Consider the following 23,569-nt stretch of genomic DNA (forward strand, 5'->3'; position numbering starts at 1 on the left):
CAGGGATTTTTGTGAGGAGCAGATGGGGTCATGCTTAGCAAGGCGACCCTGCTGTGGTCCTGCCATGGATTTCTCTGGGGTACTCACAAGAGGACAGAGGGGGAAATTGGTGGAGGAGATAATCCACAGTGAGCTTGATCATCAGTCAAGGGTATTGTGGATAGTTTAATGGAAAACCCACACTGGCTGCATTCACACATAACAAGAAGTTGTGGCAGGAATGGCTTGTTGTTATGTGTGAATGCTGGATGCATGGTGAAATCTGGCATATTTGGTTTCCATGAATCGCCACTGAGAACCAATGATTTCATCTTGTTTGGTGTGAAGCCAGTTACAATGTGTTTCTATGAATTGTTTCTTCCAGGAAGTTCTGTGCTGCATATGGAATTATATTTCCTCACTGAAACTTACTATATATGTTGGTGTATAAGATGACCCTTGAAACCAGCAATGGCAAGGCAAAAATTGGGGGTCGTCTTATATGCCAGGTGAATTTTTTCATCATATGATATTAACTGTTTAAAAAAGGAATCATTAACAAAAACAAGCTCATGTTTATTAATAAGCACTAAAGAAAAACCTTCTTACTGGTACTGAGAGAGCTTGTCTTGCAGTGTGAGCCTTGTGCATGGCCACAGGCCTGGTCCTGGTCCTGGTCCCGAGTCCAGCGCCTGCCCTGTTTTTGCAGGGCGGGGGGGGGGGGCAGCACATGATTCCGGGCCGTCCAGGCTGGGAAGGAGTCTGTTCCCCACGCGGCTCGCTGAACAGAGGCACAGCACTGTCTGTGCAGGCCTCCATCCACTTGCCCTCGCTCGCCCATGCCCTTCTGCAGAGCTAGTGCCAGCCATCCTCCTCGACCAGCCCCAGCCAGCCAGCCAAATTGGAGAGCAGGATAGCTATTAGCTAGAATATGGATGCCACCAGAGCCTAGGCCCTAGAAGCTTCTGTCTGGCAAATGCCCGTACATACTGGCATATAAGAGCCAGAACCATCTTAACGCATGGGCCTGATGGGCACTTGCCTGTGGGCCCCATACTAATCTGTGTATGTTAACCCTTGGAAAATTGGAAAACTTCCAAAATTAACAGTAGTTGTAGTTGTCCTAGGGGCCCCGGTACACTGCTTTGCCCAGGGCCCATAATGCTGTTAAGACGGCCCTGATAAGAGCCCCTTGAAACAAAACATAGGAAGCAAACACTGGGGCTTGTCTTATACACCTGACAGATGACAAAGAAAACAGCCCACAATATTGACCTTGTCATATATGCAACCAGCCTTATACACTGGTAAATACGGTAGCAGTTTTTTGGGAGACAGAACATAGGGGGCCTTCCTGTAACATATGATCTCTTATGAACTACACCTCCCAGAACTTCTTAGTCAAAGCAGGCAGTTTCTGTGCTTTTCCAAGGAGACATTTCTGCTGCTAAATTTACAGGCCCCAGAAGGTCACAAAAGAAAGCCACAGACTTTACAGGCCCTAAAGAAGAAAAATATTCTTTTTGGTCCAGAAAATATGTGAGTAAATTAACTGCCCTTAATTTATAATTTTATATGCCTATCAAAGATTTATGGCACTCAGATTTTGGGGTAATAGTTCTTCCAGATTTCTGGATATTTATAAAGGACTAAATTTTCTGAAATAATAAGCATATTAAAATACATGAAAATGTTATTTCTTTATTCTTATAAATCTGTGATAAAGAGGTGCTGTATGCATTCTTATACTTCTGAATGGAGTACAAGGGCAAAAACAGACTTTGAAGATCATGTGTAGCTTTTTTATTCTATTTATTCTCAGGTAGAGCCCCAGTGTGGACTGGAACTCTATAAGGGGGAGCAAAGGGGCTTTAACCCTTCCTCCCCAAATTATGGTTCCAATTTGGATCAACTCCCCATGCCAATTTTGTCAATTCCTGTGGCAAAATAGTGATTCGTAAAGCAAATTGCAGGAACTATTTGGGCCCATGGAAGGGAAAAGTCCAACTATCCCTTACTAGTCCTGTGCCTAATATAATTTTGTTGGCTCTGACTATTTTAATTATTATAGACTTTCCCCCTTAAGTTTCTAATTTTCCATTTCAATTTGCTCTATCAGCAAGTTTGAGGCATATCCTTTTCAAACATAATCAAATCAAATTAATAAAAATCCCTTTGGCTTGGCATGTTTTTATTAAAGGCTTTTCATGTTCACTCAAGCTCTGAAATTTTGGGAAATTACAGCTGTTATTTGGGCAATATAGAAGAACATCCTGTGATGTGGCTAATTCCAGGTTCACCATTACCTTGGAGTTGTTCAAGGCAGACTTTTGGACCTAAGTCTCAGATTTGCCTTCACACTGGAATAGATGCATAGAGTCTAAGCTAGTGTGCAACTGAAGCTGCTGTTCCATGGAACAGGTAGCACAGCTGTCATTTGACCTCCTGGAAAACACAGTGTGCTATTCAAAGAGGGTTATGGCTGCCAGCAGTCTCATCAAAGGTGCTTGCAAAATGTACTCTGAAGGGGTACTCGGTGTCACACCATAAAAAGAGTATGTTGTTTTAAGCAACTCTGGAAGAAGAGGCAAAGAATACTGTAAGTTTCTGCATTGACAGAAATCCCTACTGGAGGCCTTCTTATATACATGTACAGTAGGTGCTCATGGTGGTGGTGAGCTGTTTGAGATTGTAAAAAGTGAAGGAATGGTATGCCAGTGTTGCTTTCAAGGCTGTAGCAAGGCTGTACTGCAACTTCTAGTCCATAGAACCCATGGCTCTTCATAGTAGGCCTGCGTATAAATATTTCCAGGCTAGAGCATTTGCCCCAACCCCTCCAAACAATAATTTACTGGTCTTCAGCTCAAGAAGAATCTGTCTATAATGTTTGCATCTGACCACAGTTCCTGTCCTCCCCAGTATTAGCCATTCAGATATGACTTAATTCCTGACCTTCACTTGCAGTTGCCCTTGTCTTGCCCTTCTGAGGATCTTTCCATTTTTATTTTCAGCTCTGGTATTCAAATCAAAAGAAAATGTATCTTGAAAGATCCTTAAGAGAGGCTCTAGGAGCCTAGCCTCTTGCCTTCGCCTGTTCAACAGAGCAATGCCTGTAGATTCAAGCCACTGGTCCCAAGGACCCTAGGCTGGAGAAGATGCCTTCTGGGTCTGCAATGGGTACAGCTGCCCATGACCTGAGCCTGGTTCTGGGAGACAAAATGGATTAACAGAGGGAATCTGTGTTTAGATGGAGAGTGGTTAAAAGTACTACTGCAAATTACAATAGACAAAACAATTTTGTTGATGTGTTCAGAATTTGGGATAATTTGAGAATTAAAATTTGAATTCAATAATATTCACATTTTGCTTTTTAAATTTGATTTTAATGGATATTCCTTTGAAAGAATGATGACTTTTAAGGCAGTGATAGATGGCTTGCTAAATTCAGTACTTGATCACCTTGTCTTGGCTTACAATCCCTCAATCCAAAGTAACTATCACTATTAAATTTGAAAGAGGGAAGTGGAATTAGGCCAGTATACATTCTATTTAATACAAATTTAAACTAGAAAAATTTGCTCTGGATCACTGCATGAAGACCCTGCAGTTGGTTTCACTTCTGTAAACCAGACAAGACCATGAGTAGCCAGGAGTACTAGAATGGGAAGATGGGCAACCACCACACGACAACGAAATTGACCCGTTCTTCTTGATGATCCCACTTCTTCCCTCAGCTTGGGTGAATTCCCCCCTCAAGGGTCACCAGGCCTCAGAACCTGAGCAGCCATTTCAGAGGTTTAACCTCTTGTCAGGATCTTCAGGGAAAGGAATAAGATCTTGGGGTTTAGAGGCAGGATGGTTTCTCCTTAGCTAGATGAGGGTTTTTGCCTGTTCTCCCTATCTTCCTCGTATTTGTCAGACTCCATCCCTGATGTACAGTGGCAGCATACACAGATTTTGCTGCATCTGTTCCGCCTGTATTTCATGGACTGTTAGACCTCTGTTCTTGACCACTCATTGACAAAATCAACATTTGCAGGGGTGCATAAGATTTGTATTCTTGTTTGCATATGCAAGTCTGTGCTAATGCACACTTTTGCCACTTTGTATTCACCCAGACTCTTCTCCAATGCAAATGTATTGCAAGTCAACAGAATCTGCTTGACTCAAAAAATGCCAATCTTCTCTGGAATCTACAGGTCAGAAATCCAAGCTCATTTGAATTTGTTGCAGATTTCTGCAGCCATGCTCTTCCTCGGCAGTCACTACTAGGTCTTACCCTCATCCTCAGCAGACACAATTCAAATCTCAGAGGAATGCCTCTTGATATCTAGCAACCCATCCACTTTGATCTTCATTGCTTTTCCACCTCCCACAAGAAAAACAAAAGAGATAGAGAGGCAGAGTCAGCAGGCTCAGGTGTGAAAGAGAATTTAATTGAGCTGTGGGATTGTCTATTGGTAGACTTTTTGGGGAGGGTGTGTTTTTCCATTATTTGTCACTGTTGCTCAGTTTGAGGGTGAAACTTCTGGAGGTCAAAGCAAAAGTGATGGGGAGCAAGATGGGAAACAGGCGAAGAGGAAGCAAGTACCATGTGACCAAACATCCAGAGGGGAATGGAAGGGAAAGCGGTCTGAGCAGGGTGCTGATTGCAGTTACACACCCACAATATACTGACCCACAACACCCCACGAAGCATGGCACAATGATACTGTGTATGTTAGCAGCACATCTTGCCCTTGTGTTTCAGAAAAACACAAATCAGTGTAACATTTCAGATACGAGGTAACCAAACTTTGATGCAGGTACTGGACCACTCACACACACTCCATGCTTGAATCTAAGAAGTGTACTTGAGGCTGACTAGGACCACGCATACACGCACCCCAACCAGCTGTTGACAACACACAGCACACAGATTACTTAAACACAAACTCATATCAAGGAGCGAAACACAGACCTTGACATTCCCAAGTGGTAGCAGCACAGAAACACACAACCTTGCATCAGTAAACAAACATGGCCTGCACACCAGTTTAAGGACAACCTTCAAATGTGCACATCCTTGCCACAACATTGGGGCAAACATGCTCACACCATTTTACATTTGGATATAGCCATTATTCAAGCAGACCCAGAAAGCAGACACTGTGCAACACATGCAAAGCTGGTTTGCAGCACTGCATTGTGATGGGCAGAAAGAAGCTTCATTCTCAACATATTGTGGGGTAATTCCAATGAAGGGACCTGAGGCAGAGAGACCAGGAAGCCGGAGCAGGAATGAGAGTAATGGGAGGAGGAGGATGTGGCCTAAGGAGCACTCAGAGTCTGTGTACGGGGAGTCAGCGGGCAAGCCAGTGTGTGCTAAGGGCATCATTTATAGAACACTTGGGTTACGGAAGTTGTGCCCAGCAAAACGGGCTTCATCGCCAAGTTCCTCCTCAATCCTGCAGAAGACAGACATAGTGATAGTTAATGGAGCTCATGTCACTGTCCCTACACCGCAGAAACTTTTCCTGAAATGTAAGCAAAAAACATCATGACTAGTTGCCAACTTGTGTATCTAAGCGGTTAAGAGTACAGGCTTTGATTTGGAAAACCCCAGTTACTTTGTAAACTTAGACAAACTCCTGTTCTTCAACTCTTGATGCAATAGAAGGATAAGTGCCTACATTATAGAGTTGCTGTAGGGATTATTAAGACCACATATGTGAAATGGGTTTCTATGAATTTCTTAAATGAAGCATATAACCAGCAATGCCAACATCTAAAATCTATATTCATATAAATTTGTTTTCCTCATATGCCTTTCAAAAACCAAAACCTGCATGCTAACTTTGCTTGGAATCTACAGAGGACACTAATGATTTGAAGTGTTCAACGATTCATGATCAAGGAATGGGAAGCAAAATATTTTTATGGACAACTGTAGAAGGCCATGCCTTGAAATCCAATACCAGGAGCAACTCCCTGCATTTTGCTGCCTTAGGTAGGGTAAGGTATGAAGTCTTTGTATAAACTGAGAATTGCCCTAGAATTTACTGTGGCACTGCATGATACAAACTAAAAAAACTGTCTTACAACTTGCTTCCATCGTAATGGCTGCATGACTCTTCAGCCATTGTTTGTATAATGTCTTTGTGTGGACTCTGAGTCTTGAAAGACAGTTTCAAAAATTGACACATAAATAAAATGTACGCAATCGCCTACATAGTGAAGCCTCTTTCAGACTACAGTATGCTTTGCAATGTCCTTTGGCTTCAGGAGAATTCAGGACTGGAAGGTCCCCTGCATGGGCCCAGCCCAGTGTAAATGAGGGTGCTTCCAGATGGAGGGCTCCTAGTACTGCCCATTAGAAGTCACTGTGCAGCTATTCAGACTTTTTTCCCTAAATGAGTTTTCCCCAATACAAAAAACACAGAAGCAGAAGGTGAGTCACGAGTGGGAGACCATAGTGACATTGGACCCCCTGCAAAATTCTATGAATGAGGCGGGGCAATAGCCCTAGAAAAGCTGCATCTGGAAGCAACCTGGCTCCTGCTGGAGGACGAACTGATGAACTGAGGCACTTTCCCCACCTCCCTTTACACGTCTTACCTCATCAGCTGATTATATTTTGCCAGTCGCTCTGACCTGCATGGAGCTCCAGTCTTTATCTGTAAAAGGCAATGTGAAGTCAGCCATAGTTTATGAAGGGCCTGCAAGTGTGTCCCACAGACCTGTCATTTGGCTATGTGGCTCTAAAGGTGTCAGCAGCTCCATTGAGGTATGCTGTACGTATCTGAGGAAGGAGAAATAATAGGGATTCCGCTACCTTTTCACACTTTTGCACCCAGCTTCAGACCTCTGCAAAAACACAAATGAGAAGGAGGGATGCATTCCCTTCTCACTGCATCCCTGGTCATGTGCTTTCTTCTCCTCCAGCCTCCTGCCAGCTGAGCCCTTGGCAGTGGAAAGGACCAGTCCCTTTTCTTTGCAATGTGATATGTGCATCTGGTGCTCAGGCACACTGCATAGTAAAGTTCTAGCTATGCCCCTGGCCTTCATTGCACTTGAAATGCCTGGGTAGGGGTTGGGGGCAGAGACATTTGGGGAGAAATAAAGATGGAGGGTACAGCTGGAGGCAGGCAGGCAGGCAGAGTGATGCTGTATAATTGGCATCAACCCTGATATTCCCATGTAAGTAAGGTACTGACACTGAGATGGCTTGCTGCTGTCTGGCTCCCCACCCTCACCTTCTTCTGCCCTCCCTTACAGTCATCTGCCCCCACCCTACTTCCAGACTATAATGACCTAGGGCATAAGATCCAAAGTCTGGCCTAATGTTTCCAGTTCCTCTCCCTCTCCTAGTTTGTTTATTTACCTATTCATTTGCATTCCACCTCTTTCTGTACATATTTCTTAACTCCACCTTGGGCTGTGCTGGACTCTGAGCTACCAGTGTCACTCCGTTCCATCCCTGTTCCTTCCTGTCCTGGTGGGGCTAGTATGTGCGTTCCCAGCTGCTTCAGCCTGGCTCTGACGGTCTAGGTGCTCATGTGGAAGTGGCACTAGAACAATTGCAACATACCTGTGTGGGTCCAGGCTCAATTTCTTTGGGAAGGGGAATGATGGCATAGGATAATATCCAGCTCTGGTTTGATTTGGGCAGAAGTGGGCAATTGTGAAGGACCATCACAATTGTCCATCATGAAGGACAGGCGAGAATTTCATTGGGTTGGGTTTGACCCACCCATTTTCCAATTTTTCTCTGGCAGCAGCCTGTAGCTGCATATAGAGCTCTACCAACCCTCTCTCTTCTTTTAGGACCTCATTGTTTCTCCTAAGTGTTTGTTTGTGTGCGCATATAGCATTTGAAGTCTCTGTACCTTTTGTACACACAACCCCTATTTCTTGCCCACCCTGATGTCATCTTACTTTAGTCACACTTACTATACAAAGAGATTCTGTCCCTAAGATGATACTGTCCCACCTTCACCTCTTTTTTTCCAAAGAAGGCAGCCAAGAAATCATTTCTACCTGGTCAGAACTTACCTGCCCAGTACAAAGTCCCACCACCAGGTCAGCAATGAAGGTGTCTTCAGTCTCCCCTGATCGGTGACTCACCATCACCCCCCAGCCATTCTCCTGGGCCAGTTTACAGCTGTAGAGACATACAACAAGCTTAGTGGAATTGCCTCCACATTAGCTGGAAGCTGTTGTGGTTTGCACCAGTCAACCTGTGACCCATAGGCTCTTGTGAAATGGAGTGGTTTGGGGGAACTTACGCTTGAATGGCTTCAGTGACAGATCCAATCTGATTGACCTTAAGCAAAAGACAATTGCAGGCCTTTTCTTCAACAGCTCGTTCAATGCGTTTTGGGTTGGTCACTGTCAGGTCATCTCCTACAATCTGAATGCCCACAGTTGCCGTGAACTTGGACCAGGCTTCCCAGTCATCCTGGTCAAAAGGATCCTCAATTGACACCACTGCAAAGACAGAGAGAATTCTGTCAGTTCCCAGTCTGCAGATAGGAGAAATTTGCAGGTCTGCTGCTCTAGGACTGAGGCTTTGGGCACAGTAGACTTACCTGGGTAGTCCCACACAAAGCTCTGGTAGAGGTCACCCAGTTCATCAGAAGTGATATAGCGGCTGGGGTCATCAGGAGACTTGAAGTCCAAATCATATTTGCCATCCCTATAGAATTCTGATGCAGCCACATCCATGCCAATCACAATCTTGTCAGTATAGCCAGCTTTCTCAATGGCTTCCTTGAGTAGTTCTAAAGCTGAGGGATGGGAAGGGAGATACAGCATGCCTTCTAAGAATCTGAAATATCTCTTCAAACGGAGATTTCCAAAGAGCAATAAGGACAGAAAAGTATTTATTATTTGGCTTAGGACCAAACAGAATGCTTCACATCAATCATGTAATAATGGCTGTTGTTTCTCCTCAATTAGGCCGCTTTAGCAGAGGGGAACTTGTTGTTGAGAAGGGAAGGGTTAAATGGAGTTTCATCTTTTTCAGCTGCCAGTTTGCTCCTCATTTCCCCCTCCAGTTACTTTTCCTGCTGCACCTGTGGTCCTGTGTCATCTTTTTCAGAGGACAGTCCTCTGCTTAAGTGGCTGCCCCAGCCAAATTCAATAAAGAGCCATCAGAGGGAGAAACTGGGCTGTGAAGTAGCCCACCAGCAGCAGCAGGACAGCAGCGGACTGAGCAAGCACATAGTTCCTCTGGTCACAGTCTTCCGCATGATGGCGCGTTACACTGCCTTTCTGTTTCAGGCATGATAATTCTTAATACACTTGCACTTATGCACATAAACTAGCACATGAAATTTTATGCAAATTGGCAGCATTTGTTTTGGTGATTCTTGCCCTCCTTTTCAGTGGCTCACAGGTGACCACTTCAGGGTTCCAGAAGCATGTTTACTTTGGAAACACATGCCTGCAACCCCACAAGGGAAAAAACAACAGAGGAAAGTAGGGCTGACCCCCAATTCTCATGGCCTCCCTTGTGCAAATCATCCTTTCGTGAACCTGCCTTGTCTTGGTGGGCAACTTGTGGCCCTCCAGATGTTTTAGTTTACACTTTGCTGCACTGATGGGAACTTTATAAGTCAAAACATCTGGAGACCTCTGGCCTAGAAAGAGCCACTGAGGCTTTATTACATTCATTGTGTGTAATGTGAAGTCCCCAGTCAGGGCAAGAGGAGTTGAGAAACATATTCAAAGAGAAACCTGAGGACACACCAAACATTTCGTTGTGGGTGTGCGTGTGTATAGTGTGATTAAGCTGACCACTTTCAGTCTGAAGGGGAAGCAGCAGCACAGGGACCCAGTCTTGATCATGTTTGCATCTTGGAACAGGTAGTATTTTCTCTAGGGGCTCCAAAGAAGAGAAGAAGGCTCTTTGGCAGTTTTGTTTATTGCTTTCTCTCGTTTTGTTCTGAAGGCAAGTAAAAATACTCCTATTCCTCCAAAGTTTTGAAAGCTGAAAATACCTTATTTCTATTAATATTACTTGTTTTTCAATGTATACTTTATTTGTACTTCTGTATTTTACATTTCCAGTGGGTAACCATGTTAATCTGTTGCAGCAAAAACCACAGTCTCTTGTGGCTCTTTGAAAACTAACCAGTGTATAAAGCTTCTGTAGTTACAGTCTCTATCTGCTAAAGTGGACTCTGTGCCCACCAAAGCTTATACCAGAATAAATTGAGGTTGCTAAGGTTCCACAAAACTCTTCGTTATATTTTAAATGTTGTTTCATGATGATAATATAGAGTTTATGGATTTTTTTCCTTGGATTTTATTATTACATTTATATCCTTCCTTTTTCCTCTTGTGAGGATCCCAAGGCAGCTTATGCAGTCCTCTTCTCCTCCTTTTCTCTTTCGACAACCCTGTGAAGCAGGTTAAACTGAGAGGCAATGATTTGTCCATGGTTACCCAGTGAGGCTCACTGGGTGACTCTGGACCAATCCACAGCCTATCTCACCTCACAGGGGTGTTGTGAAGATAAAATGCTCATCCTCCATGTTCATTCCAGGCATCCACATTGGGGTATACTCCGTGTTTGTATTATTTTTATCATTGTAAGCCACCTAGAGTATACAGCTGTATAAAAAGACAAATTAAAAATCTTAGAACCAAGAAATGGAGATAATGTTCTCCATTAGAGGTGATCAGACAGATGCCAGCAAAACAAAAAACACCTCCTCCCCGCCAGAAAAAAAAAACAAGGAAGATAAGAAAATACCATGAACAAAGAACTTGGGACTGTAGGAACACCAAGAAAACACTTGTGTTTTGCAGTGACTACAAGAAATTGTAGTGATTTTCCATTTTTTTTCTTTTTGTTACCTTCACTGTTCTCCAGGATATTGGGGGCAAAACCTCCTTCATCTCCCACATTGGTGGCATCTTTACCATACTTGTCCTTGATGACACTCTTGAGATTATGATAGACCTCAGCACCAATGCGCATGGCATCCCGGAAGCTCTCAGCCCCAACAGGCAAGATCATAAACTCCTGCATGGCTAGTTTATTCCCAGCATGGGAGCCTCCATTGATCACATTGAATGCCTGGAAGAATTCCACAAGAAAAGAAGAACAAGGTGAGATGTAATACCACAACTTGGAGCACATCTACAAGATCAAATTACTCTGGTTTAAACCAGGTGTGACTGTCATGGCCTCCCCACAAATATCCTAAGAACTAAAGATTCATGAGGGTGCTGGGAATATTTTGTGAGCAATCCCATGTGTTTCACAGAGAGATAAAACACCAGCTTTCATTGGGTTAGCAGCCATTGCAGTTAAGCAGGTTTGAGACTGCTCTACTGATTTCTAATGTGGACATAAAACTGACATACTTGTACAGAAGTTTATGGCAGGCATGCACTCCCTTCTGATATTGTGGGAATTCACTTCCCTTGTACATTTATTCACTTTCTCTACTGCCCCCTCGTGCTCTCTGTAAAATCAGGACTGATCAGATTCTTACGGGTACTGGCAGAATGAGATCTGAATTTCCAGCCAGGTCAGCAATATGTCGGTACAGGGGGACATCCTTCTCTGCGGCTGCTGCTTTGCACACAGCCAGGGAAACACCCAGGATGGCATTGGCTCCAAACTTAGCTGTGAACATTTGAAAACTAGATAAGGCAAAACAGCATAATAGACTTGTCTCTGCTCTTAAGATCTTAACAGTCATCTTTCTCTTCCACAGTATCTGCTGCTAGTATAGCTCCGGATTCCCAGCACAATTCTGCACACTACACAGCTTCTAATTTTGTTATAAATTTCTCCATTGCTCTTCTCTTCCAAGGATACTCTCTTTCCCTCCCATCTACCCTGCCCCAACCTATGATTTTTTCAATTTTTATGAACAGAATGACTAGGATTACATTTATTCTCTGTCCCATCCATCTCCAGCATGAGGTTGTCTATCTTCTCTTGCTCCACAACAGAGAGGCCCTGCAGAAAGAAACATCTCTTAAATGTAAGGAGTCAGGGTAAAACAATATTGTGCTCTGGAAGAAATTTGTCACAAATTCCTATTGCCTTTTCTGTTACTGTGCCCATATTGTTGCCTGTTCTAATTACTGCACCAATTATTATCTGCCTTGCTGCCTTCAAATTTCAGAAAAATCTGTTCTTTGTATGCAGGATCGGCCATGTAATTGGCCTCTTCAATGTCTTCCATTGCAAAAGATATTTTTTCCATCCTTTGATAATGTCCACACGCGCACACACTCATACAGAGAAAGGGTGGGGTGAGAGAATATGTCTGGGTATCCAGAAAAAAGTAGGGTGAAATAAATGGACAGAGAGAGAGAATGAGAGAGAGAGAGAGAGAGAGAACAGGAATAAAGCCTATGAGAAAATGAAGAACAAAGGGGGATCCTTACAGAGCTCACAAGAGCAGGGGCGATAGTGCTGTTGATGTGATCCACTGCCTGCAGGACCCCTACAGGAAGGAAAAAGACACAGAGAGTGTCACACAGAGGCAGAAAGAAATAGAGACAGAAAGGCAGTCAAGACTATCAGCTCTTCCCTCTAACTCCAGTTTGGGATTGAAGCCTATGGAATGTCATTGGCAAACATCTGTTCATATTACTCAGCCAAAGCAAGCCTCAGTACACACACGCTCACAGAACTTTCTACAGTCATTAGGTCTTGTTGGGTGACTAGAAGCTAGAATGCCCATACCTTTTCCAAGGAATCGGGATTTATCATTGTCGCGCAGCTCCAGAGCTTCATAGATGCCCGTGGAAGCACCACTTGGGACAGCTGCCCGGAACATTCCTGAATGGAAACCATAGGTGGAAAACAGTGAGGGAAAGAGCCATTTAAATAATCTAAGCACAGAGTTCTTCCCCGATTATATAACAGTCTTCTTGAACAATTTTAATTCTAATTGCTAGTCCTTTTACCAATGAGCTCATAATGAAAATCATATAGTTGGTATATATCAAATTGCTCAAAAAAAGTAGTTGTGCTTCTACTGTCCAGTGCTATGATATTAGGAGACTAAAAGGCACCTGGCGAATGGTTATGATTTTGGAACTATTTAATGACACTAACTTGTTTAAATTAAGTAACTTTAAACCTATTCAACAATGTGTAATTAGGTTTTTTTGTTTTTAGAACTTGACTTGAGAATACTCCTCAAATTATACTTCTGTGTTCAGTAACCACATCATTTCTGGATATGGCTGCTTGTAAACTGCTGCCTTGTGGATCTTTTTTTAAAAGGTCATTAGACCTCTCACTAGCTTGAGGCCTATGACTGTAATGGTCCCTTGTTCACCTTGTGCACAGGCAAGTATGTGAAGACTTTAGGGGTTGTTATTTCCCTACCCTGATTTTAAAATCCCTCATATCTGTGGGTATATTTCTTATTCTACAGTTATAGCCTCAACTCTACTGCCCCCCTTCTTACTTTCTCCTCTTACTGTGTTCTTATTTGTACTTTCCAATCCTGTTCTACTTCCATTATCCCTGCTTCCAGCTTAGAGTTTTTTTCTGCCTTTCAGTCTGAATTACACTCTGTTGCTTCTGCTGCGTTCCACTGACTTCCTGGCAAGGCCACCCTAGATTCGGATGGAACCCCAGAAGAGAAGGCGAGCCTTGTTTCCGACTCAAGCATTTACGGCAGGGCAAGGGGAGTCTGAGGATGTTGGCAGCCCTCACAAGACTACCATCCGGGGGGATGTTCCGCGCAAAGAGGCCATGGCATTGGAAGAACTGAAGTAGTGTCTCTCTCCCAGGAACAGAGGCGGCAGTCCAGAGTACAAGGTGCAGAACCTGCCCAACAGCTTGTCCAATAATTCTGAATGCTACTTATGGGGAGGGCCTCGCTCTCAGTCCAAGCCCTGGTGACAAGCCAGGAAGGTGGGGGCAGCAGCATCACCCATAAAGCTGCTCAGTTGGAGTTCGGTCGCTGCTAAAACAACCATTCTGTTGTGCCCCATGCTGGGCAGCGCCATGGGCAGCTTCTTTATCCTTGATGAAAAGACCTGTTTTGGCCAAGGTAAAATTTGGATCACATGTTGGACTTGGCTAAGACAGGAAAGCTCTTTCTTTTCTTGGAATCTTCTGCTTTTACTTCTCTTCCTTTTTCTTACAGTTTACCGATCACAATGGAATTAATGCCTGAGCATTATTAACATTGGCCTATCATTTTCTGCTCCTGTTTATCAGAATTTTCTTTAGACTCTTCTGAACTTTCTGTTCTACAAACTACTTACTTTTCTTTCCAAAGTTTAGCTTTTGTTTATCTGTTACCCATTTCTTTCTGCTTGTTCATCTTTTAAGCTATTCAGTCTGAATTCTGTGGCCATTACATTTCTTTAATTCATGCTTCTAATTATTTGCTTCTTTCTCTTTTTTCTTGTTCTTCTTTTACATTTAGCCTCAGGTTTTCATAGTGTATTTTTTCTTATTGCCTTTTTGCACAATCTTGGATTTTTGAACATTTTTGCAGTTTAATTCTGATCATTCTGATTGCTCCTTGCTTTTTTCCTCTTTTTCTTTTGATCTTGGGGTCACCCACACTCATTTCTTGATTCTTTTCTTTTTCAGTCTATTTTTTCTTCTGTAGCTTCTCTTCTAAATTCTTTCCAATTTTACTATCATTTTTACACATCATTCTATTTCTATTTGATATTTTTCACCTTCTCTTTCTTGGCCTTAGATATTTTGCTTGATGGCCTTGGTTTTAATCTATTTTTATAAACTGAATGCCTCTAAAACAACAACATGGCATGAGCACTAACACTGTGCAAAGGGAGGGGACCTTTAGAAGAACACCAATAGGATTAGCTGGCACAATGGGTTTTCCAGAGAATCCCATCAGACCAATACTGTTGGTGCTGAGCCGGAAATATCTTACTCTAGTACAATGTAATGTAATACTGGCAGCAAACTGGAAACTGTTATTTGTTCATCATCTTCTGCTTTTCCTTCATGCTTTTCTTTGTTGATTCTGTTAAAAGCTCTCCTTCTGATCTGTTCAATCTTAAATGTTAAATGGTCTGGGCAGCTGATAATTCTTATCACTTCAGTGTCTTAATTTCCCCAAGCTGTGTTCTTTTTCAAACTTTTTCTGCCATCTACTAAATAAAACAGTTGTTAATGCTTTGAGATACAGAAAGGTGAAGTATAAATTACAATGAAAATGCAAAATTATTGCAACACGCTTCTTTCTGGTTTTCCGGTTTCTTCCTTTTTTCTTGCACATAGTTGCTGAGCTTGTTAGTTCTAATTTAGATCATATCACTATACTTTGTCCTCTGCTCTGGCTTTTTTTTCTTCAAATACATTGTTTTTGAGGAAAAATGTTTGCAATTTATTACATTTTTCTCTTCTTTGTATAGTTTCCTGTTGCTGCTTTTTTTGCGAACCAATATTTCTTCATCTATTTCCTGTGATCACACCTTTTAGTTTTCAGTTTTTCCTTGGAATTCTCTCCCTTCTGACATGCAAATAACCCTGTCGTTCCCTGTATTCACACAATGAGATGTTTACTTTGCCCCTTGTAGTGTGAAGTAAGATTAGATGTCTGTTTCATAGAACTAAGAAGTTACTTTCATGCATGCAGCTTCCACAGTCCTACACGATCAGTTGCATTTGATCAGCTGATAAAATCCTTAGCACTGAGGCAAACATTCATAATGAGCTCTATTCTGTGTCATTAAAAAAAATGTCATAAATAGTCAGGGAAGAAATACAGAAGCAGAGTTTTCTTTGAATGCATTGCTCAGAATTTGCAGAAATGCTTGTCAGCTCTAGGGTTGGAGCCTTATGGGGCAGGGATAAAGCCCAGTGGCAACGCGTTAGACCGAGAATCACTCCTGGCAGCCTCCGGCACCTCTGTATTAAGTGTGATCAATATGAGTGGAGGAGTGAGCTGCAAAAACTGTCTTCATACCAAGGAGACCATATCCTGCCACCTTGTTCTTACTTTTTCCCTGGGAACTCTGAAAAGAAAACTAACACAGGGCAACTTTGGATCCATGTGTGATTACAATTATGCATTTGAGTGAATTAAAGCTTTGCTGTGAATTAATTCTTTATTTCTAAGGTATTAAATATTGCAGACACTAGACCTACAGAAACATAGCAACTGGTACAAGTAATCCACAGCTTTATACTGAGGGGGGCGCATGTGTTAGTTAAGGAATCCCTAGGAGCAGGGCCTTTTCTGCAGCTGCTGCTTATATTTGGAATGCTCTCCCTAAGGAGATTCGCCTGGCGCCTTCCTTACTCTCTTTCCAGTGCCAGGTGAAGACCTTCCTTAAAAAAAAAACCAAACTAATTTCCATAGACCTTTGTTTGGTATGTTTTACTGTATTTTATTGTTGTATTTTAATGTATAATAAGTTATGGTTTTTATTATGTTTTATTGTGTTTTCATCTTGGGTTGTGAGCCACCCAGAGGTGCTGGGCAGCATACAACTTTTAAATAAATAAATATTTTTTTTAAAAAGAGGAATGATCTCCACACACTATTTCTGGCTTTAAAATCCCCCACTGTTGAAGGACTGTCATGTCACATTTCACTTCCCTTCCCAATTCTCTCCTGCCTGAAGTTGCACCGTATCACAGAACAGAGCCAAATGAATTGCTTCATGCTTTCCTCTATGGAAAACTTGCTGGAGGGACAAAGAGGTGCAGTGCCAGCCTCTGTCATGTGCATTTGCCACTTCTTTCCTTTCCCAGCTTACTGTCCTTCGCTCACAGAGCAGATTCATGGGTACAGTGCCCAGGGTTACATTTACTCCACATCTATGCATACCTTTTGCTGTGTACAAATCCACCTCGACGGTGGGATTCCCACGAGAGTCCAGGATCTCTCGGGCATGGATCTTCTCAATGGACATGGTGGAATTTGTCTTCTCTGGAAGCAGGCAAACAGGATATGGGGGTTCAAAAACAGAAAGAAAGACAGTGACTTTGCTTTGACGCCTTTACTCTGTGTTCTCCTCCCAAGGTTCCTCAGCCTCAAATTGGTCAAAATATAATTAAAAAGCTTTAATTAAAAGCTTTAATGTGTTAAAAGTTACACAACTTGTAATAAAAAGCTTCATTCCAAGAGCAGAATGCTTGTGGCTTGGTAGCAGGCGGCAGTCTAGTTAGAATGTTACTGTTTGACCAGATTTTCACCATCTGGGGCAGTTGTCAGAACTGAAAGTGGCGAAACTAAAACATGTCCAGTTGAGCTATTGACACTCTTACTATGGCTACATGCACTTCCATAGCATACATGTCCAAAGGCAGCCGTCCTTTCACAAAGGAAAGATACTCCATACATGCTCAGGGACACTTTGTCTTTACAGTTTTTATGTCTTTTCCTTGGGGGACATTTGCACATGCTCAGAGGCACTAAGGCCAAGGTGCCCAGTGTTTTTGTGAGCCAAAGGTGGCCATGGCAGGCCTGCACAAGAGACACATTGCATGCCCTAATTTCTAGCAGCTTTCTCTGGAAAAGTCAAGGACTCCAGTGCAGTTTGCAATAAGCCCGAGGCCTGAGCTGTGCAGGTAGAACTTCAGATGAGACTGTGTCACATGGAGTGAAGGGCTCCCATGATCCTTCCTCCCTACTGCCATTGCTGGCAGGATTCAGTTCCTTCTGACCAGAAGCCTTCCATGGCCTGCAGAGATGAGCTGGTATTTTCCACAGTAGAATATCATTCCCAGAATGCTGACTTCTCTGCCTGAGAGAATGAGCTGTAAGGTTGGACGTCCCCGGTTCAAACTCACTGGCACATCATTTGTCCCTTCTGGCTATCATACATGGGAAATAATCGTGCCCTACCATATAAGTGTATTGTTGGAATATTGAGATAATGTAGGTAAAGCACTTAAGATGAGCTTATAGGTATATGAAATACATACCTGAGTTTCTTGTTATGATGGCCCTTTGAAGTGAATGTACATTTTATTTTTTATTTATTTATTTTATTTATTTTTCGGTTTATATTCTGCCTTTTTCCTATCAAGGGCTCAAGGCAGCTTACATCATTCTCCTCCTCCATCTTATCCCCACAACAACAACCCTGTGAGGTAGGTTGGGCTGAGAGTCTGTGGCTGGCCCAAAGTCACCCTGTTGGCTCCATGGCTGAGCGGGGACTCAAACCCGGATCGTCTGAGTCCCAGTCCCACGCTCTGAACCACTTCACCACACTGGCTCTCATTATTTAAAGTTTTTCTATATTGTCCTCTTACCACAAGAGTCTCAGGGCAGTCTTACAATAATAGAAAGTGAAGCACAGCATCATCTTCTATAAAATCCCAATAAAAATTGCAATTTAAACCTTAAAATGTTGGGGAAATAATAAGGTTTTTTGTCCTGGTGCCAAAAAGAATAAAGTGTTGGTGCCAGGTGAACCTCTCTGCGGAGCATATTCCATAACCGGGGTGCCACCACAGAGATGGCCGTTCTCCGGGTAGCTACTCTCCTAATATCCTTCAGAGAGGGCTCTCAAAGAAGGACCTCCAACTCATATCTTAAGGGTGGGCAGGCACATCGGGAAGGAGATGCTCCTTCAGTTATGCAGGCTTAGGGCTTTATAGGTCATCACCAGCATCTTAAATTGGGCCCGGACTTCGATTGGTAGCCAGTGTAGATGTTACACTGTGCATATCTGCCAGTCCCTGTTTACATCCTGGCTGCTCTATTCTGAACCAACTGAGGTAACTGGACTGTCTTCAAGGGCAGCCTCCGATAAAACATGTTACAATAGACCAATTAGGAGGTTACCAGATCATGGGCCATAGTTGCTAGGCTCTGCTCATCCAGGTAAAGGTGCAGTTGATGAATCAGCCAAACCTGAAGGAAAGCGCTCCTTGCCACAGCAGCCATCTGGAGCTCCAAGGACAACTCTGGGTCAAGGAGCACTCCCAAACTGCGCATCCTGTCCTTTCAGGGGAGTACAACCCCATCCAGAATAGGGCTAAAGTCACTTACCCAGAAAGCTGAACCAGAAAGCTGAACTGCCTATCAAGGACCTCCGTCTTGTCTGGATTAAGCCTCAGTTTATTGGCCTTCATCCAGCCCATCACATCAGCCAGACACCGGTTAAGGACAGCCAGTGCCTCACCTGGACTAGATGTAAAAGAGAGGTAGAACTGGGTGTCATCCGCATACTGGTATCATCAGCATACTGATGACTCCGCAGCCCAAACCCCTGGATGATCTCTCCCAGTGGTTTCATGCAAATGTTGAAAGGCATGGGGGATAGAATGGAACCCTGTGGAACTCCATGGCAAAGCTGCCATGGCGCAGAGCCATAATCCCCCAGCACCACCTTCTGGAATTGGTCAGCCAAGTAGGAGTGGAACCACCGCAAAACAGTGCTTCCAACCCCCCAACTCGGCCAGTGTATTCAGAAGGATACCCTGGCCAGTGGTATCGAAAGCAGCTGAGAGGTCCAGAAGAATCAGCTGGGATGCACTTCTCCTGTCCCATCCCTGCACAGGGTGATCAAGGCAGTTTCAGTCCCATAGCCAGGCTTGAAACCAGACTGGGTGGATCCAGATGGTCAGTTTCCTCCAGGAGAGCCTGGAGTTTCCTGGCCACCACCCACTCAAGCACCTTGCCCAAGAATGATAGCACATGAGGCACATGAATTCCTGCCTCTTCCTTCTCCAGTCCCTTTACCTTTGTGGGTCACATCTCTTTAGAGCCAAAGTGTGCGGGGATGCTCTTGTTTTACTGATTAAATGTAAGCCACTTTATGGACAAGAAAGGGATAAAAATGGGTTAAATAATCTGGCCAGGTAGACATTGTTCAGAGTGCTGATGAACATGCATTGCTTGCATTTTTGGGGTGGGGACACACTTGACTTCCCTGCTGTGCCTCTGCTGTGAGCAACCCAGCCCTTAAGATGCTGTTGAAACAGCAGCACCTCGGTTGCCAGTAAGATCTCTCTGAAGTGATTGTGTGTCTCTTACGGCATCTGCTGGAGGACTCCATGTACTCTGCACTGGAATAACCTTACAATTTTACTCGTAGGCAATTCAAGAAAAAACTGAATTCTGGGACTGCATCTGTTATGTGGCTTGATGAAAATTGGCATGTATTACTCTGCAATTTCACCACTTTGTACCTCTGATTCTATTCTGAGTGTCACTGAGAGGGGCAAGAAGCTCTTCGGGGCATGGAAACCCAGTCATCTGACTTCTAGAAATCTTATTCCTGGCTTCTGAGATTCACATGGCATTGCCTCACATTTTCAAGCAAGTATTGCCATTATAAGGGGTAGGAAATTGCTTTCTTAAATGGAAGCTGAATTCCATGCTACCTCTTACATACCCACACCCCACTTTTGACACCCATGGAATGAGATGAATATATATAACCTGAAATTGCATTGCCTTTCTTGCAGCCACAGCACACTGCTGACTCATACTCATTTTGTGATGGATGACGATTCCAAAATCCTTTTTACGTATAGTATTACTAAGCCAGCCAACCTTCACCTGGTACCTGTGCCTTTTTTCCCTAAATGAAGCACTTGGCACTTGTCCTCACTAAAATTCATCCCGTTATTTTCAGCCCAGGCTTCTAAGCTCGTGATCATTTTGAGCTTTGTTTCTGTCTCCTGAAGATATTTGCTCTCCAGCTTTGTGTCATGTGCAGATTTGATGAGCATTCCCCCCTCCTCCACCACCTTAATCTTTCCTGTTGGAGTTTCCTGCCATGGAACTGTACTTCTCACTGTCCGGGTTTATTAAAATCAGCTTTCTTGAAGTCCAAGGGAAAATACAAAGACATTTATGTGGTATTTCACGGTCAGTATTTACATGCTTTGTTGGTGAAAACTCTACCAGTTTGCATTTCTTGAGTCTGCCTCCCAATACGGTCAATATGTTTCAGTGCTGCCTTGATGGCCAGATTCTTTTGCTACAGGTTTAAGATATTCCAGAACATATAGCATAATTTCAGTAAGGGGAGAAACAGGCTAATGATCAGATTGAACAATCCTGTCACTTCAGTTTTTAGTAGACCAAATGTTTTTGTAAAGGGAAGATGCACTGGTTATATTTACTGTCTAAAAAATGACTTTTTCATCTGAATATATAATTTGAGCAGAATCCAAATGTCCTTTCCATGGTTGAATCAACAGGCATGATAAAAGCCTGAGCAACATTCTCCTTAAATATACATACAACTGTTCACATAAGTCAAAATATTTCTTCACCAGGTAGAGCAACATTTCCATTAGGAATATCTAGGCAGATCTACTGTGGCACTGCCCCAGAATAATAGCATCTGTAACTTTAAGAGGAAAAGCAAAGATTTCCCCTTTTTTGGCTTTCAACAATGTCCATAGTAAATATAATTATTTATCTGGAAAATTTTTAGAGGGTCCCAGAGAAAATTTAAGGGGGCAGTGCCCCTCCTCCAATAGGCCTGGAATAAAATGTTCATTGGTTTCAATATATTCTTATTTTAATATTTGCTTTGTATCTGCTTCTTGGCTTAGAGATTGCCCCAACTGGCCAATGGACTCTGAGCAGGCAGGAGATGGCAAAAGAGTTTGTGGAGGCCCAGAAGAATTTGGCCATCCTCCCTCCTCTAGCAATCAGTTAACTTGTCTCCTTGTTCAAGTACTTATGTTTTAATAATTGCTAAATCAGAACTGGCTAGCAACAGCACTTATCTGGAAAGAAGACAAATGTTGACCTTACATTTTGCCACAATCTCTGGACACCTTTCCACCTGCATTGTTTATGACGCAGAGGGCAGCTTCAGAAGGGAGAAGCAGGATGGAGAAAGCTACAGTAGGGAGGAGAAATGACGCTGGGAATGGAGCTTGACAGAATATGGAGTAGACAAGAGGAGCCAAGACACAGCACAGTCAGGTTTGAAGTTCCTCGTTGTTCAAATCCATTAAAAAACTGCTGGTAGCGTGCCAGCAAAAATGTCTGTCATCCTGGAGTTTCAACCAAGAAAACTGGGATTTTCTCGTGCCCACGCAGGCTCGTACTGCCCTCCCACTCACTTCTGCAGCACCTTCTGGGCTGGTATCCCCCATCAGCTGCTTCAACAACCGAACAGCTGCTCTGCATGCAGAAATGGCTTGCACGGTCTGTCAAACGCCACAGGCACTCCTTGTCGGGTGCCAAGACTCCAGCACCACAGAAACTTCTGTGCCTCAGCAACAGAGTTTTTCATTGAAGTGCCCTCGGGTGTTGGTCTGTGCATGTGCGCCCACATGTCCCAAGTCAATTTCTGCAGCAGAATCCAAATTGTTAGCAGTGTAGACCAAATGAATCCAAGCTACTCATCAGTTCTGCCTTTGATTCATTTAGTGATAGGATAGGAAAAGCTGCTGGCTTTTTGTCTGTTCTGTTTTTACCAACTGTGTTGGAGGCAGGACTTAACCCCTCCATCCTAGTAGTTCTCATTATGCATCTCCTGCTGTCTCTACCCACTCTCTTTTCAATTCTACCTCCTCCTACAAATGTTTTCCAAACTAGCAGAGAGAAAATCAGGGGCAACAGACGTGGTACTGTCCTAAAAGGAGGTCAAGGCCGGATAAGCAGGGATAAGGGATGGTGAAGGAGAGTGTGTGCGCGTGCACACACAGGCGTGTATGTGATGGAGGGAGAGTGCGGGGGGGTGGAGGGCAGAACAGCTGGAAACTCACCAGCAACCACAGCAATCCAGAATATGCAATCTGCTATAGGAGGCTTTTGCCTGTATCCCAGCTTCAGCCTTTCCAGGTTGGGCACTGCCTGCAGTAGCATCCAATACCCTCTGCCTCTTTTCATGTCTCTTCAGGGTCACCAGAGCACTGCTCTTGTAAGCCCCCCACAGCCCTAAAAAGGGGCAGCGTGGGATTGCATGGCTCCCATTCCTTGCCCTCAAATATTCCAGAGGAGAGGACAGGAGCTCACCTTATGACGACTATTCACTCCTTGGGCAGCAGTGCTGCAGCATGGCCAGCGACTGCCATGCCACAGAGCTGGCAGGTGGTCGTGATAAGACAACTGAGCTTGGTCCCTTAGGTTACAAAGCCAGACCTTGCCAGACTCCTTCACACCTCCCTTAAGGAAGACTTCGCTTCAGTGGCTGCTGGCTCCCCCAGTGGATTGGCCAATGTCTTCACCATAACATCCACGGAGAGGGGTGTTTACAGCAGCCAAAAATGGGGCCAAAAGCCTAGAAGCCAGTCAACATCAAAGCAAAGCAGAGGGGGAGAACAGGGGTGATCTAGAGAGTATTTTTGAGGGAGAGGGAGAAGCCACTTACCTTCCTAATGCAGCAGTGGGGAGGCTGGCCAGACAGCACTGCTAAGAGGTGTTGGATGGTGAAATCAAGGATGCAGGACTTGAAGGGGAGCTGCTGTGTCCTCTGAGCCAGTGGCAGTGGCAGGAGCAGCAGCAGCAGCAGCAGCAGCAGCAACAGCAGCAGCAGCAGTGGTGGGATGGAGCTACCCCTGATAGGGCCCGGATAGCAGCATGTGACCCAGAGCTGCGATGAGTCAGGATTTCAAGGGAGCTTTGCAAACAGCACGTAGAGGATGGAGAGAGGAGAGGAGGGAGGGGTGGATGGTGCTGCAGGAATGGGAGGCCAGAAGCAACACACA

The 23,569-nt window shown here is 43.8% G+C and overlaps 1 protein-coding gene across 1 annotated transcript; it reads right to left on the reverse strand.

Moving 5' to 3' along the window:
- Positions 1–4,394: 4,394 nt before the first annotated feature.
- ENO2 (enolase 2) lies at positions 4,395–23,359 on the reverse strand. Its single transcript, XM_044449740.1, has 12 exons — positions 23,233–23,359; positions 16,767–16,868; positions 12,677–12,772; positions 12,376–12,434; positions 11,872–11,941; positions 11,469–11,602; positions 10,825–11,047; positions 8,550–8,747; positions 8,247–8,448; positions 8,014–8,122; positions 6,577–6,635; positions 4,395–5,426 (listed from the first exon to the last, which is right to left on the reverse strand). Exons 2-12 carry the CDS (start codon positions 16,849–16,851, stop codon positions 5,357–5,359), a joined length of 1,305 nt encoding a protein of 434 aa, XP_044305675.1. The 5' UTR covers positions 16,852–16,868; positions 23,233–23,359; the 3' UTR covers positions 4,395–5,356.
- Positions 23,360–23,569: the final 210 nt, after the last annotated feature.

Source organism: Varanus komodoensis, unplaced genomic scaffold (assembly GCF_004798865.1).
Source record: "Varanus komodoensis strain SLA01 unplaced genomic scaffold, ASM479886v1 scaffold60, whole genome shotgun sequence".
NCBI lineage: Eukaryota > Metazoa > Chordata > Lepidosauria > Squamata > Varanidae > Varanus > Varanus komodoensis.

Coding starts and splice junctions, on each gene's coding strand:
- ENO2 (XM_044449740.1), bottom strand. CDS start 16,851: ATGTCCATTGAGAAGATCCATGCCCGAGAGATCCTGGACTCTCGTGGG. Junction 8,748..10,824: donor TATCCTGGAGAACAGTGAAG/GTAACAAAAAGA, acceptor CCCATCCCTCAG/CTTTAGAACTACTCAAGGAA. Junction 6,636..8,013: donor TGGGACTTTGTACTGGGCAG/GTAAGTTCTGAC, acceptor TGCCTTTTACAG/ATAAAGACTGGAGCTCCATG.